Source organism: Physcomitrium patens, chromosome 25, assembly GCF_059467195.1.
Source record: "Physcomitrium patens ecotype Gransden chromosome 25, ASM5946719v1, whole genome shotgun sequence".
NCBI classification, from domain to species: Eukaryota; Viridiplantae; Streptophyta; class Bryopsida; order Funariales; family Funariaceae; genus Physcomitrium; species Physcomitrium patens.
In genome coordinates, this window is record NC_143434.1 from 4,108,942 (window position 1) to 4,124,570 (window position 15,629).

Consider the following 15,629-nt stretch of genomic DNA (forward strand, 5'->3'; position numbering starts at 1 on the left):
TTTTTTAGTCCTTGTTGATGCATCAGGTAAACAATCACATGTTTCATTATTATCAACTCAAAACATGGTGTTTTCCAATCTTATATTTATGCTTATTTGTTTTTGGACACATTTTCTTGATTATCCTATAAAAACATTGTGTATGGATAATGCAAAAGAATTTGCATCAAAGTCTTTTGAAGACTATTGTACTGCAATAAGAATTGAGTTGATGTATTGTGTTCCATATGAACATACTCAAAATGGACTTGTAGAGTCATTTATAAAGTGTATACAATTCATTACCCAACCGCTCTTCCTTCACGCAAATTTACTTGCATCTATGTAGGATCATGCAGTTTTACATGCTGCACCATTAATATTCTTCCGCCCTTCTTTTCTTGAAATTGTTTCACCACATGAGCTCATTTCGAGTTGTGTTCCAAATGTATCTCACTTGTGAGTATTTGGTTGCCGTGCTTGGATTCCAGTACCAAAATCTCAACGACGTACCATTGAAACTCATCGACAAGAAAGCATATATGTTGGTTTTGATTCACTAAGCATTATTCGTATTATTGATCCATCAACTAGCATATTATTACGTGCATATTTGCAAAATTGTCATTTTGAAGAAAATGTATTCCCATCTTTTTAAGGAGGAGTATCCAATCAACAAAGAAATAAAGTACTCATATTTGAAGCACCAGAAACATTTGCAATGAATCCTGATCTTAGGACATCTTTGGCAAAAAGTGAAGTTGCTAAGATTTTGCATCTAAAACGGATTGCAGATGAAATACTTGATGGCTTTAATGTTGCATCTAGAATTACAAGAGTTCCTATTAATGAGGCTTAGAATGCACCTGCTCCGATTGCAGTGCCATTGACTATAATACCTTAAGTTATAACAACAATAACTAAAAGAATTCGTGGACTAGATAAGCAACCACATAAGAAGAAAGCTATAATATTGACTAATTCTTGTATTATTTTTCAAGAAATTGTCACTCATCCTGTAGAACTACCAATTCATGATGATATATCCATGCATAATGTATCTTAAATTCCTATGAAAAACAATCTTGCAATTAGAAGGAATAAGAACAAGTTGAGTAAAGAATTATCTATTCTCTATTGTACTACAGATGATATTTGGGACAGACCATCTATTATGGTAGATGAATCATTTGCATATATGATTATAGAAGCCTTTTCTTGCGAGGAAGACAATCCTGAACCTCAAACCATTGAGGAGATGATGCATCACTATGATTGATCAAAATGAAAAACTGCTATTGAGGAGGAGTATGCCTCTTTGCATAAGAGGAAAGTCTTTGGTCCAATTGTAGACACTCTTATATCTCGACTTGTAGAATATAAGATGGTATTAATATGCAAGCAAGATGCTCAAGGTCAAATAACCCACTATAAAGCTCGTCTTGTTGCTCAAGGATTTACTCAACAATTTGGTATTGATTATGAATCCACATATTCTCTAGTCATGGATTCAATTATATTTTGATATATTATTGGAGTGGCAATTCATGCCACCTTTAATATGCATCTGATGAATGTAGTAAATCCATATCTATATGGTTCTCTTGATGCAAATATTTATATGAAAGTTCTACTTGCTTTTGAAATATGAACTCCAAATGGACCCGATCCAAGACAATATTGTGGTATTAAATTATGTAAAGCCTTCTATGTTTTAAAATAATCTAGACACATGTGGTATCAACGTCTTCAAGATTATTTAATTACAAATAAGTTTATAAGTAATCCACTAATCCCTTATTTGTTTATCAAACAAGATAAAACTGGTTTTGTGATCATCGCTGTATATGTTGATGATTTTAAGCTAGTGGGCACTACATCTGCATGTGTTACAGCTACTAACTTACTTATACATGAATTTGAGATGAAAATACTAGGAAAAATAACTTTTTGCATTGGTCTTCAGATTATGCATGTAACAGATGGTAGCATTTTTCTCTACCAACTAATGTATATTAGACAAATCTTGTGAAGATTTAATATGATTGATGCTTATCCATTGTCCACACTAATGGTTGGACGTAGTCATGATGGTCATGATCCATATTGTCTATGCGATGAAGAGGAGGAAATATTGGGAGATCAATATCCATACCTTGCAGCAGTTGGAGCACTTTTATATTTAGCTACATCTACAAGACCAAATATTACATTTGCAGTTAGTGTTCTTGCAAGACATAGTGCACGTCCAACACTATGACATTGTAATGGCATCAAATATTTATTAAATTATTTAAAAGGTACTGAAGACTTAGGATTATACTACACACAATCTGCAGATCCAAAATTGATTGGATATTGTGATGCAAGATATAAATCTGATATTGCAATAGCTAAATCTCAAACATGATATGTATTTTTAAAACATGGAGCTGCAATATCATGGAAATCAGTGAAACAAATAATAACTGCAACTTCATCCAACCATGCAGAAATTATTGCCTTATATGAAGCATCTTGAGAATATATTTGGTTGTGATCAATTGATAAATTCATTCAAATAACCTGTAGATTTTCGTATGATGATTCTCCAACTATCTTGCATAAAAATAATAGTGCTTATATTGCACAGATACAAGTTGGTTTCATTAAAGGCGACGTGACAAAGCATATTGATTCAAAGTATTTTAGTTATATCCATGACATGATTACTGATGAAGGACTTATAATTAAGAAAATTGAATCTACAAATAACCTTGCTGATCTCTTTACCAAGCCTCTTCCATTGTACAACCATCGTCAATTTACTTATGGCATTGGTATGCGGGGACTTTCTTTTCTTGAATAAGAAAATTTATGAGATCTTTAAATAATTAAAGAAAATGATATTGTACTCTTTTTCTTTCATCTATGGTTTTGCCCTTAAATACAATAAGGTTTTTTTAGATAATATTTTAATGAGGCAACAATTGTTGATCTTGCAAGATCACAAAAAAATATAGATCATAATTCTATACAAATTTTATATTATGTAAATATTATGATGAACAAAGAGGAGTGTTGAGAGCATTAAATGTAGCTGGCGCTCTCTATAATATTTACTGTAGATTACAATAAATACTGTAGCTACAATATTTAGAGTCTAGTGGAAAAGAACTGTTTATCCTCTCTCCTTTCTCTTCTTATATACAAGATACAACCAGATCACTAGATTTTTATGTGTGAATCTCTCTCTCCTTAGAAACCTTCTTGTGTGTATGACTTACTACTACTCTTGTGTGTGTGTATTACTTACTACTACTCTTGTGTCTTTCTAAACATCCTCAACACAAACAATCCACTTTTTATAGTATCATGAGTATAATTTTTCTAAAGATTGTTCTTTTGACCATTAATATTGGCATTTAATCCATATTACAATGGTTAATTCTAATTTATTTTTAGAGCTCAAAATTTCAAAAATTAAACTTTAAATTAAAGAATCTATATAATTTGAATATATATCAAAATAACTATTTAAATTATACACACACACACACATACACACACACACACACACACACACATATATATATATATATATATATATATATAAGGTTTCTATTCAAAAATCTATATTACATGGTTTTTTTTTTTCTTTTTTCTTTTTTCTTTTTTTAAAGTTTTTTTTCCAAATTCAATACTTATAGAATTCAGACTACTACAACACATCAACATTAAAAACAATCAAATACAAGAATTATGAAATATGAAGATTTAATAGAGTCAAATAATCAATTTTTTAAGAGAAGTATACATTTGTTTAAAGACATTGTGCACACAATTTATCGACTAGTCATTGACAAGAGCTTGGACAAGAAGTGGTTTCATGGGCTATTTTCCAAATTCAGGCATAGCTAGTCAGAGGGTCTCTATCATCGCAATGTTTGCTTTTACCCAAAATGCCAGAATTTCCTTGTCCACCGACATGTTTGATCATTCGAGAGGTGGCCCAATCATGAACAAGTTTGTTACGATCAGGGCCTCAGTTGCCACAGAAAGGCAAATAAATAAAATAAGTAGACATTTATTAGGACTACAATGTTCGTATGAATTTTTCATTGCTGACATGGCAGATGTCAAATCCAGCGTGGACTCATTCACATGAAATAAATCTGTCAGGCAACATTTCAACCTCACTTGATCCTTGCGAAGAGGAATTTTGTGTATTGGTTACAAACATTCAAAGTGATTTGGATGGGCATGGTAAAGTGCAGTAAAATTTCATGAAAAATAACAGCTGTAAGAATTAAAATGTAGTCAAAACCTAATGCCGATTCTCTTTGTAGGTGGGATAAAACTTAGATAACTAGGAAATTTTAAGATTTGAAGTGGGAAATGTTATTAGATAGGATAGTAGGATTACACTTTGTTGAATCACATTTTTCTTACAATTGAAGTTGTAATGGTTGTATCACAATTGATGTAAGTCCAATTCTATATTTATAATAATGGTAAGATATTTTCACCTTAAATTACATCCCTTTTTTTCTACTGTGAAGTTGATAAAATATAGATAACTCATGTTAAAGATAAAAAAATACAGAATATGTTTGTATATATTTTTATGGGCATATATTAATTTAAGGTAAAGACAAAACAAAAAAAAACCTATCTTAGTTTGGTACTTTATTATTAGGGAGAAACATATTCCATTTTGATTGTTTTGTACAAATATTTTTGCATAGATATATATACATATGCATATGCATACTGACAATTATAATGTAATTTTTTTACAAATCAATTTATAGTTATGTTTTAGATAGTTGTTTAAATACAAAAGTAATCCTTTTGAAATATTATTTTATAAGTAATTAGGGTTCAAAGAACTCTTATTCAAGCCTAAGAAGTAACTAAATGTATTAAAATTAGAAATAAATGATTGCAATAATATCCAAAAACAAAATCCAAATCATTCCATAACTTTCTAAACCCTGTCATGGTCGTTTAAGGAGATATTGAAGAAAAGCATTCTTCACTGACACTATTTATTGTATAATTCCATCAATTTCAAAATCTTTGAATGCATATATATATATATATATATATATATAATTTATTTTCATAGTATATTGACAGACATTATTGCTTTGTAGTCTTGAACCAAACTTTTGAGCAAATAACCAAGGCTGTAATTGTGTATTTTCTATGGAAATGAACAATAGAAATAATAAAACAGCATCAAAATACTTTGTTTACTTAGTAATGTATGAAAAATAAACAATATGTTTATTGGCTAATCCCTAATAGTATCCCTGCTCCTCTATTCATGCTCATCTTTTTTTCTCCTCATAACCCTTAACCACTTTTTAACTGCAAGCACAACATCAAGCATGATGGATAAAGTATCTCTAACCCTAATTAGGGCTCATGAGATTGGAACCCTAATTTTTGAAAAAATCTACCCACTGCCCAACTTTTCGTTCTGTAGTTGCAAAAGCTTTTCAAGTAAAGGAGGAATCCCCAAATCCAACTTGTGTGCTTTTATTGACAGGAAGAAGTAAAAAGCAACATCCATTTGAAATAATTAAATAAAGCAGCTGGATTTCCATGAGCAAAAAGCCACAAAGGTATCTCGTGGTTTAATGTCCATTTTTTTTCTACTTCAATGATTTGTATTTCTTTAAAATTTATTATTAAGTTCATAAATTTAAAAAGGCTCCACCACAAAATGGGGTAGTGTCTTCAAAGCCTCAGACGAATGAGGTTGTGACTCAGCAGAATCCACACTTGAATTCCGTTCACATGGATGAGAAAGGTTGGATGGTGGATGTACTACATTCCTTTTTTACTTATACTTTAAACTTTTGTTCCTTTCTAAAGTAAAAAGGTGTGGAAGCTTTTGTTTCCACAATTGACTCTTATAAAAAGGTAGGCAATTAGATTGTACAATGAATGTTGCATGTACCAAGACACCCAAGAAAAATAAAAGGAAAACATTGTAATTAAATGATATAAAACTATAATGATAATAATAGTAATAATATTAAATTAATTAGATGACATTTAATTAGTTTGTATGCACCTTTTTTTGTTGTTAATTTATGTAGAACTCAAATCAAAAGCTAAAAGCTATTTATGTAATTGTCCTTGAAAATTTATTTGAAAAATGGTGTTGTTTGCCTAATTGCCCATGTGATTAATTGTTTATTTGAAAAATGGTGTTGTTTGCCTAATTTTATTATTTTTGGACGAACAACAACAACAACCACCACCACATCAAACTGTTACTTTTGGTAACCTAAACAACAAAATATTGATAAGATTATTTTAATAAAACTTTGAAACTGTATGTACTTTAGATTGGATTTACATGGTCACAACAATTTTAGTTTCTAATAACACTTTCAAATTTTAAGTTTACATCATCATGTTTTATTTACTGGTGTAGATAGTTGGATTTGGAATCATTTTGAAAATAAATGTGTTTTTGGTTTTATTTTAATTCTTCACTTGCATCTAATGGAATTCTTTCATATCAAAAAATAGAAAAAGAAGGGGATGTTGTTGCAATATTTATATAATTCAAAAAGGTTTGAATATGTGGCTATATATACATTACCTAGAAATAACTTAGAGTTCAAATAACTTAGAGTTCAAATAACTCAAAAATGAAATGTTGCACTTGAACAAATTTTCTACACCAAAAAATTAGGCATGATTTATGATCTTTTCACCTCTTATGTCAAATTTTATACATTAAAGTTTCAGAAAACTACATGAATTTTATGTTGATCTCGATCCTATACAGGCATATCAACATAAAATACCAAATTTTATTGTGAAAAACACATAAAACAGTAAAAAACTAAAATATATAACTTATTATGAATTGATATTAGTTTAAAACATAAACGTTTGTAAGCTAGTTTGTGATTGTCATCTTTTGTACTTATCAAATTTAATATTATTTTGTTTTATTTTGATACATCATTGTTTTTGAAATTCTGATTCCTATAAAATTTTCTGACTACAAAACCTCAAATAATGAGGTTTTTTTTACCAAGTTTTTAGAAATGCATAATTACAAAAATTAAGTTAGATACCAATAATTACATTATTTTTTTTGATTCAATAATCAATTTTATTGCTTCCACTATATCTTTATAGCATTCTTAAAACTCACTAAATTATAAAAATATTACTATCAAAGTCTTCACTCTAAGCCTCCCTAGCTAGTACATAAAGGACATTATTATGAGAAGGTTAAATTGTGTATCAATATATATATATATATATATATATATTATTGTTTTTATTATAAAAAAGGAGGTTTACGTGGTGGGCCGTAGTGGAATATGTATCCAATTGGTACTTAGTACTAAATAAATAGAATATCCAAGTGACTACTTGTACAAGAACATTTTAATAAATACTAAACGGTTAATCCTATTTAATTGCTTATAAACGATTTTTTGTATGTGTATTTTTATATATTTTATTTTATTTTTATTTTTTTGAAACCTCAAATCTTACACCATGCATCACTCTTACCAAGGTTTTAGGAACTCCTAACAATTGGTTGTCCTTTACTGAACTACTCATACAGTAAGATGTAATCACCCAACATCCATGTTTTGGAAATATGTACAACCAATAAACAAATGAAGTAAAAAAATCAAAGTGCGGGTTGAATTTTTGTTTTGCAAGATTGGTTTACTTGATATATAGAATTTTAATTGAGTTGCAAGAACATAACAAATTTAGAATCCTAAGATCTTACACTCAAGATAAATTTTGAAATAAAATCTTCTAATATTCCATCGTCTATGTTATTAGTTACCTACAACAATTAAACCACATTTTATAATTCCAAAAAGCTAAAATAATGATTTATCTATTTTGACTCCAAACATTTGCAATCTATCCCAACAGAGCAGAGTGTAGTGATTTGTATGCTTTGAGGTTTTTTCTGATTCATTACAGAGAATACTCGTGTGTAGGGTTTCAGGGTGAAAGTCACGGAGAATTGGAGGATTAGAGTTTAAGGATGGATGAGCATGCGTCGTCGGCAGGAGGAACTTGTTGCCTAGCGTCTCCCCCTTTTGAAGGCGTTGCATCTCCTCCCTCATCTCGCCATCGCCATCGCAGCGTCGGAATTAGGCCACAACACAGATCGCCTTTCAGGGCAGTTGCAGGAGCATGTTTCTTCATGTCTTCTTCCCCGGAATAGCAATCTGCGCAAGCCTTGATAACGCTCATGAATGAACCCCCTAGGTCATACGCCCCTTTCGCTGGAATGGTGGCAGGTTTCTCGTTGTCGCAGTTCGAGTCGTTGACGTGGGCAGAATTGTGGACAGGGTTCGCAGTGATGGGAACCCCCTCCGCCAAATTGTGGTCGCCCAGATCCTCTTTCCTCACGCAGATATTAGACTCGGGTGAATCCGTAACGAGAGGCTGCATGACGAGATTTTTGTTGGAACCTAATTGGGGGGGAGTTGAGTTTGAAACTCGGAGAGGGAGGGTTCTCACGCAGATGGCCAGCTGTCTCCGACATTGTGGAGTTTAAACGCTCAGACGCCGTTAGGAGCAAGGTTGTGCATGCAGGATGGGTTGAAATTGCGAATTGAGGATCTGTGCGAACAGCTTGTGGGTTTCGTGTTGAAGATGTCTTGACATGCTGTGATGAAGCACCTGGAGTTCACAGGGAATTGGGTTCAGCGGGTGTGGTTTGTAACCACTTTTGAATCATCTCGTTAATGCAGGGAGTCTGGCCTGCGAGGAATGGGTTGAAGTGATTTCGTTGCATCGTGCTCTGCTCACGGATTGCAAGTGACTCGCAGGTTTCGGTTCCTGAATACTGTCTTCATAATTTTGATTTGGGGTGAGTTAACGAAAGTTGGGATACAATTTGCTGGTGGAGATAGCGGCCGCGGCATGGGCCTTGTATGTGACATGAAGGCTGTGAATGTTCGGGAGAAAAAAAAACGCTTGAAACGAGAGGAGTATACGCACGTGAAGCATGACAAAAGTTTCTCTGATTGGAAGGTATGAAGCTGTGTACCTACTTTACACTGGATACCCATTTTCATCACCCCTTTACGTCTACGATCAAATTCTCGGTAGCATCCTTTTCTAGAATCAAAGTAAAAACCGACCGCCCTTTGAACCACTGAGCCGCTTCTGTAACTGAGTTTCGCCCAGCACATACGTCCATTCCAAATGCAAGCTCATGTTTTAGTCCGAGACCGCAGTGCCTGTCATAGGAGGCAGGCTCGCAGGTATCTAGATTTCGTCAGGTGAACCTTTCAAGCAAAACGTTAACCTTGTTTGAATGTGAAAACCCTCTACTAGTTAAATTAAAACGTACTATCGCTTGAAAATTTGATTCAAATTTCAGGTGTTCACATTTGATTCCATCGAATACAGGGCTGGGAACTCTGGGATCATTGATCTCAGTTTCCTACACTCGTATTTGGGTGTCAGATGTTTGCTAATGATAGGCGTTACAACTGATGACTTCTCATTCAGATTGTAGTACTACACGTCACAGGCTTCTAGTGCTTCTTGCGTCGTGTGCCTTCAGTGTAGAAGTCTGCATCGAAGGGATCAATTCCAATTGAGTAGCTTGACTCTTGTTCTGTTAACAATCAGTAATGAGTTCTAAGAATTAAGAGGTGTTTTCGCCCTCAGGTTCTCGTCGGTTCCTCTGACTGGAAGGATCACGCGTCCGGGAAGATTCCGGACCGATATCGAGTGAGCAACCTCCCTGGCAGCAATTCTGGTCCTGGTGTGTATGAGATTGGAGTAACGCCACCTGCATGGCTGCCATCTCAGCGCAGCAATCACTCCGGTTCTCTCAAACCTCAAGATGTGGTGGTTGTATACCTTGGGTGCGCTGATAATGTTAACTACCATTTGCATCGCTACGGACAGACGGGCGCTCATCTCGAAGGTATCAGGTCAGTTGATTCTTTCAATTTAGTACACCTCTTCGCCATGTTTCGATGGTCTTTCCGGACGGCATAATTGTTCTGCTGACCGTGGCATATGATTTCAGGGTTTTTAGTTTGTGGTCGGCACAGTATTTATTGGTTTGAGACACTTGATCTCTCGCAGGTCAGCAAGGTTGTTTAATGCTAAGAATGAGTTGGGTAGTACACCAAAACTTCCACAGCTTGATAAGTCGAGGAGTCTTGCCTCGGAGTCTTCGAACACAAGCTCCGACAGAGCTCCCGGTACCGATGGCGGTTACACGAGCATTGAGAGCTATGGAAGTAGTGATCCCACTGATGAGTACCAAGCAAAGTCAGAGAAGAAGAGTGCCAACCCTTCCGACCAAGTTGGTAGTCGTTCACCAATGCGAGGTCCCCGCCTCTTTTCAGAGGCTTTTGCTCTAGGGTGCTCCATAGCTTTTCGTTGGGCTGCGGTGAGTATACGCTACATTTCACTGGAGTACGGACTTTTCACCATTTACAGAACTTGCTTTCTTTGTCAGAGAACGAATCAAATTGGAATCTCTTTGAGATGTGTTTGGCTGGGAGCTTGGAGATATTAATTCATTCTGGTCATCTGATGTTCATAAACCCCAGACCGATAGCAAAGAAGCGGCCGAGAGGACGGAGTCCAAGCTAATCGATGTCTTCGACTACGCATGGAAACGTGGAGGCAAATTTCGACAACGCTCTCCAGAAATTCTCGCCAAGATCGTCAAGAGAGGCGCTCTCGGCTCCAACGACTCCCATGGGTGCTTCGGCGAAAGTTCAGGCCGCGTCTTCTTTGTCTTCAAACGCAGGAGAGTTGGCGTCACGATTGCTGCACGACAACCATCAGATAACAGCCGCCCCTTCGTTGGATCCAGCAGCAGAGGGACAGACTCCAGCAAAATCGCTGCCTTTTTCGCCTACAAGTTCAACCCTCCAGTTTTAGTTGGAAAGTCTGCTAAAACCTCCGAGTTTACGAAACTCGACATTCCAGTTAATCGTTGCGGAGCACTACTAGAATCCGGGCTATCCTGCAGTGCCCTCCCTGTCAAGAGCAGCAAACGATGCCGCCTTCACAAGAAACCAAGCCATAAAAAGCCAGCAAGAGTAGCTCACACAAGTAGTCCCACCCACGACAGCAGCGAGGTTCTGGTACGAGTTACACAACCCACCGAACAAGGCGACCGACCGCTGAAGAGACCGTCTCCGGAGTCATCAATCTCATGTTTTTCTTGCCTCTCACACTCTTCACAAGTACGCAGCAACCCCCCGGAGCCAAAGCGGCGCGGCAGCTTGTCATTTAACTCGTGGCTCCGCACTTCGGAGCTCCGCATGGCCAAGAGCCGGGAATGGGCGGAGCTGAAGAACCCTTTGGGTCCCAGACCTGAGGGCACGAAACTAAGCGCTACTTCATACAGTAACATTCTTGCGACTTGCGAGGAATCGGCATGCGAGTCTTCGCGCTTGTCTACGCGACGGGATATTTGTGGACTGCGACTGGAGGATGGCACAGTTTGCCTGGATCCCCCCCGACCTGATCGAAAACGATGCGAGGCCCACAAGGGGCTACGCAACCAAGCGCGGCCTCAGTCTCCAAACACGTACCCTTTGAGGCAAGGAATGTTTTAGTCCTTGGAGTGGGGATACAAATGGGAAACCATCAATGTAATATAATCTAGCGAGGACCACAGTAGTATATTTTTGCCCAACACAATTGTATCGTGAAAGCTTTTCCCCCAATTTTTTTCTTCTTCACTAGCATGTTTGCAGAGTCCGATTAATCGGAGACTGCTAATCAATCTATACCAGCTGTGAAGTTAGTGTACCCTATCAAAGACATTTTATTCCTGTCATCAGTTCAATCATAAGCTTCTCATGAAATTCATTGCCACTCACTCTTTATGAACTTTGTTTTGTGCCGCTTACATGTACTTGGAACTACTTCCTGAGGTCATATGTCAGTTAGCGTTGTCTTGCTGGAAGCCTGTTTCGATCCGTAGTGTCTGTTAGGAGGGTAACGATGTTGAACTCAGGCTTCTGAAGAGCTTGAGATGGTGAACTAAACCTCAGGTGACGGCTTGTGCGTTTAGTATAAATGCGCTACATAATTACCCAGACTTCCTTTTGGATCAGTAATATTAACCTTTGGATGCAAAGAAAAGATTTCTTTGACTTCCATCAGGTAACTGTTTACCACTTCATTTTAACAGATGCACAAGTGGATTGGATTGGAATTGGAATTTCCGCTTGTGCACCTGCAAAAATGGTTCAAGCCACCCTCAAATTGGACCAAATTAAAACAACTGTAGATTGGCAAAACCAAAACCGAACTAAGTAATAGATCTTTAACACAAAATTAATCAAATTAAAACCAATCCAAACCAAACTGTGGAAATGGAATCTACATTTGAAATGATGATGACCATAGTGCAAGATATGCCCACTATCGATTTGGTAACTTTTGTTCAGATAAATTGACACAAGTGTGGACTCTGTTGTAACCAAACTAGATCTAATTTAAATTGAATGTGATCTTTCAAACCAACCCAAAATTACAAAAACGGAATCAAGATTTGAAATGATCACTGCTCTGCAAGACATGATTACAACCAAGTTGGCAATTTTTGTTCAGCTAAATCAACACCGGTTTTGACTTGGCTATAACTAAACTAAATCCAACTTTTAGTTAATTTGATCTCCCAAACCAAACCGTTTGATTTATTTTATTCGTTGGCACACATATCCCTACAAGGAAATGCCTGCGGAGTTGACAGTGCCAGAGTTTACAGAGTTCATCAATCTGTCGTATTGCTGGCAAGTTGAACAGAGGAAAGTAATGAGATTTAAGCCTGTATGCCCAAATCTTTATAAACTTAGACTAGCACATTGTCGCCAATTATTCATTTTAAGATAAATCAGAGGTAACAAGTTGAAACATCTTGAAACCTTGGTTCGTTTGTGCATCCATTTCTGTATATATGTATGTAAAGAATCAGCAAACACAGTGCAAATTCAATACACTGTCAAGCAGGTCTTAGAGGTACAATTGCTCTGCACTCAGTTAACCCATTACATTCCTACAGGTTTGCATTTTCTCCCTTCAAGGTTACCTCCGCTATAATGCACACAAGAGATAAACATCTATGTGGAAGCGAATCCCGAGAAACTCATGATAAGCATTCTCGTGAGCTTAGAATGTAAACACAACGCTCTAAGCTATGAAGGATTTGCATGGTGGCCATTGCTGGTAGCGCAGGATCTTAGCTCTTCTGACGTGCAAGCTCAAGGAACCTATTTGTGTAAACGTTCTTCAGGTTGATCTGATCATGTGCTATGGGGTCACCCACATTTCCTTGACGAAGCTCGTCAAGAGAGACACTGACACCAGGCACAGGGTTTCGTGACTGGGTATAAGTTGTGAGCAATCCTTCCGTCTGTAGCCAATTGAGAAATGCTTCCCACACGGCAGCGTCCATGTGTCCCCAGTGGCCATCGCTTGCGAGAAATGAGTTTTTCATGTAATTCAAAGACTCCGAAACCAGCTCCTGGGCCACAGCCTCCTCTAACAAATCTGGATGCTCCTGCTTCACTTGTTTCTGTGAAGGACAAGAAAGGACTGCATTGGTTATTCATGGATGGAGGAGAGAAGTGAATGAAGATTGATGAAGAAGGAGCGTGTCAAGCTCACCAAAAATAGTTTCGTAGCTTCCAAGCACGATTGGCGAGCTGCCCAAGCGTACCCCTTTGCTGTCGCCAGCAGAAAGTTGGACAACTTATCGGCGGAGTCACTGCTGAAATGCAAGTATCGGAAGATGAATGTCAGAAATCATTTTTCACAATGTGTAGATATAAACAAGTTTTGTCTAATTTCAAGGGTTGGAACGTACTTGATTGTGTCCGGATGGCAAAATAGCACGGGGCTGTAGCCATATGGGATCCTACAAAAAGAGTGAACAGGAGTTGAATGACGATTGAAATCCTTAAGACACAATGCAGAAGGCGGCATAAGGTCAAAGAAATTTTGAGAAAGATACGCCTCATTTCGCTTCTCCGCTTCACAAGGTGTGATTCTGTGCCTGCCTCACATGCATGAAAAAGCTGGGGTATCGAAAATTTATGAAGACGGTAGAATGATAGCATCTTCACCCGTAATCGGAGAGTCTGAATTCGTTGAGTTCAACGCCAGCAATGGAAGCCGCGCACCCTTCCCAGCCACTGAAAACCCAAGTAGCGTCTGCTTTTCCTTCCAACAAGGTGCTCCAGATGCCCAGCTTTGCAGGAACAATCTCCTCGTAATCGCCCTTACCGCCGTCGTTCTGGATCATTTTCTGGACTATACGGCCTTCATACCGCGCGCCGTAAGAAGCGTACCTCTTCCCGTCGAGTTCTTGGGGTCGATTAATTCCACTCTTCTTAAGAGTTGCTGCATCAGAGTAGTACACACCCACATATTAACGTGCGAAATGATACTCAATCCATCAGAAAAATATTTGCGGTGACACCCATGTGCTTACAATCACCAAATCGCGGAGATGCCCATGCTACTTCCAGACGCATTTCACTCAAGAGCAATGGTGTGGTCCCTCACCAATGGAGCTCAAATCTTGCTGCAATAGCGTGGCAATGGCGATCAGATCCGGCTTCTCAGACTCCGAATGGTAGCTGAACAGCGTCTCTGATGGCCCTAAACCCAACGCTGCACACCGACGATCACACAAATAAGACCAATGTTTACACCGTCAAATCCTACAACTGAAAAATTCTTAGCGAGGGAGAGAGAGAGAGAGAGAGAGAGAGAGAGAGGGTGCAATTCCTTTACTTGCTTCTTTCGCTGATACTCTCAATGCAGGAGTCGCCTTGTAATTGTCACAATGTGGGCTGATAAACTTCACGCTCAACCCCACATCCGCATACATCCCTCGCGCTTGCGCAACGTAGAACCCCACATGGTTACTGTTGGGCGTCCAGTCCAGCGCCACAGTCACATCTTCCAGCGCCATCGCCAAAATCAGCTGTTCTTTTCCAACGCAGAAACAGACCCAACCAAAACTAACTCCTCCACCACGTCAAATTCCTGTACCCACAACAGCAAAATCCGACTTGAACGTCGAAAAACACACTTGCACACAACAGCTTCCCTGCATAGTCCCCGTATAGTCAAAATTGCTTCACCACATCCAGATGTCCACGAGTAAAGCGCCGCTGATGCTTCCAAGAGGCTGTGCCAATTGGCAGATTCATTAGCTTCCGACGAAGATTTCTTTCTGCTTTTGCACATTGTCTGGTAATGCTATATAATCTTTTTTCAGAATTTTTTTATTTTATTTTTCGAAACAAGAGGGGTTGACTCGCTGCTTGAATTTATTGGGCCACACAGCAACAAAGCGGCATACCCTTCTTTAAGGCTGATAAAGAGGCATCAAACTGTGATAAATAACTCACCATTTTTTCACTTTCTCAACTTCTTCTGCTCTGTGTGCAATTAGAGACCACTGATACAGATTCTATGTGCTCAACAAAGGTTTCATTTTCTTTCTTTGATGTTATTTGTTTGATTGCCACCTCAAGATTTGTTGTAGTACTTAAAGATCTGACTTTTATTTGAATTTTTTCACCAGGTTTCATTTCATGTTAATTTGATGTATTTTTGTTGGTTTGTTCAAATAAGTTGTCTTTACAAATTAG

The 15,629-nt window shown here is 37.4% G+C and overlaps 2 protein-coding genes across 3 annotated transcripts; one reads left to right on the forward strand and one right to left on the reverse strand.

Moving 5' to 3' along the window:
• Window positions 1-8,257: 8,257 nt before the first annotated feature.
• On the forward strand, window positions 8,258-11,850 carry LOC112278268 (uncharacterized). The gene is made up of 4 exons (XM_024511513.3): window positions 8,258-9,009; window positions 9,655-9,923; window positions 10,081-10,390; window positions 10,554-11,850. Exons 1-4 carry the CDS (start codon window positions 8,899-8,901, stop codon window positions 11,571-11,573), a joined length of 1,710 nt encoding a protein of 569 aa, XP_024367281.1. The 5' UTR covers window positions 8,258-8,898; the 3' UTR covers window positions 11,574-11,850.
• Window positions 11,851-12,895: 1,045 nt separating this feature from the next.
• Window positions 12,896-15,058, reverse strand: LOC112278280 (uncharacterized). Of its 2 annotated transcripts, none has more exons than XM_024511531.3 (6): window positions 14,764-15,058; window positions 14,533-14,640; window positions 14,091-14,367; window positions 13,832-13,882; window positions 13,633-13,732; window positions 12,896-13,540 (listed from the first exon to the last, which is right to left on the reverse strand). In XM_024511531.3, the coding sequence occupies exons 1-6, from the start codon at window positions 14,942-14,944 to the stop codon at window positions 13,205-13,207; spliced, it is 1,053 nt and encodes a 350-aa protein (XP_024367299.1). In that variant the 5' UTR covers window positions 14,945-15,058; the 3' UTR covers window positions 12,896-13,204. The 2 variants fall into 2 exon arrangements, with proteins under 2 accessions (XP_024367299.1, XP_024367298.1); XM_024511530.3 differs by having other exon boundaries at window positions 13,633-13,735.
• Between the last annotated feature and the right edge of the window lie 571 nt (window positions 15,059-15,629).

Bases quoted from the DNA above. Each gene is read 5' to 3' on its own strand.
- LOC112278268 (XM_024511513.3), top strand. From the start codon at position 8,899: ATGGGCCTTGTATGTGACATGAAGGCTGTGAATGTTCGGGAGAAAAAA. The intron at 9,010-9,654 runs GTATGAAGCTGT...TTTCGCCCTCAG, and splicing joins AAAGTTTCTCTGATTGGAAG to GTTCTCGTCGGTTCCTCTGA. The intron at 10,391-10,553 runs GTGAGTATACGC...CATAAACCCCAG, and splicing joins TAGCTTTTCGTTGGGCTGCG to ACCGATAGCAAAGAAGCGGC.
- LOC112278280 (XM_024511530.3), bottom strand. From the start codon at position 14,944: ATGGCGCTGGAAGATGTGACTGTGGCGCTGGACTGGACGCCCAACAGT. The intron at 13,736-13,831 runs GTACGTTCCAAC...CTTGCATTTCAG, and splicing joins TGCCATCCGGACACAATCAA to CAGTGACTCCGCCGATAAGT. The intron at 13,541-13,632 runs GTGAGCTTGACA...TGTCCTTCACAG, and splicing joins AAGCTACGAAACTATTTTTG to AAACAAGTGAAGCAGGAGCA.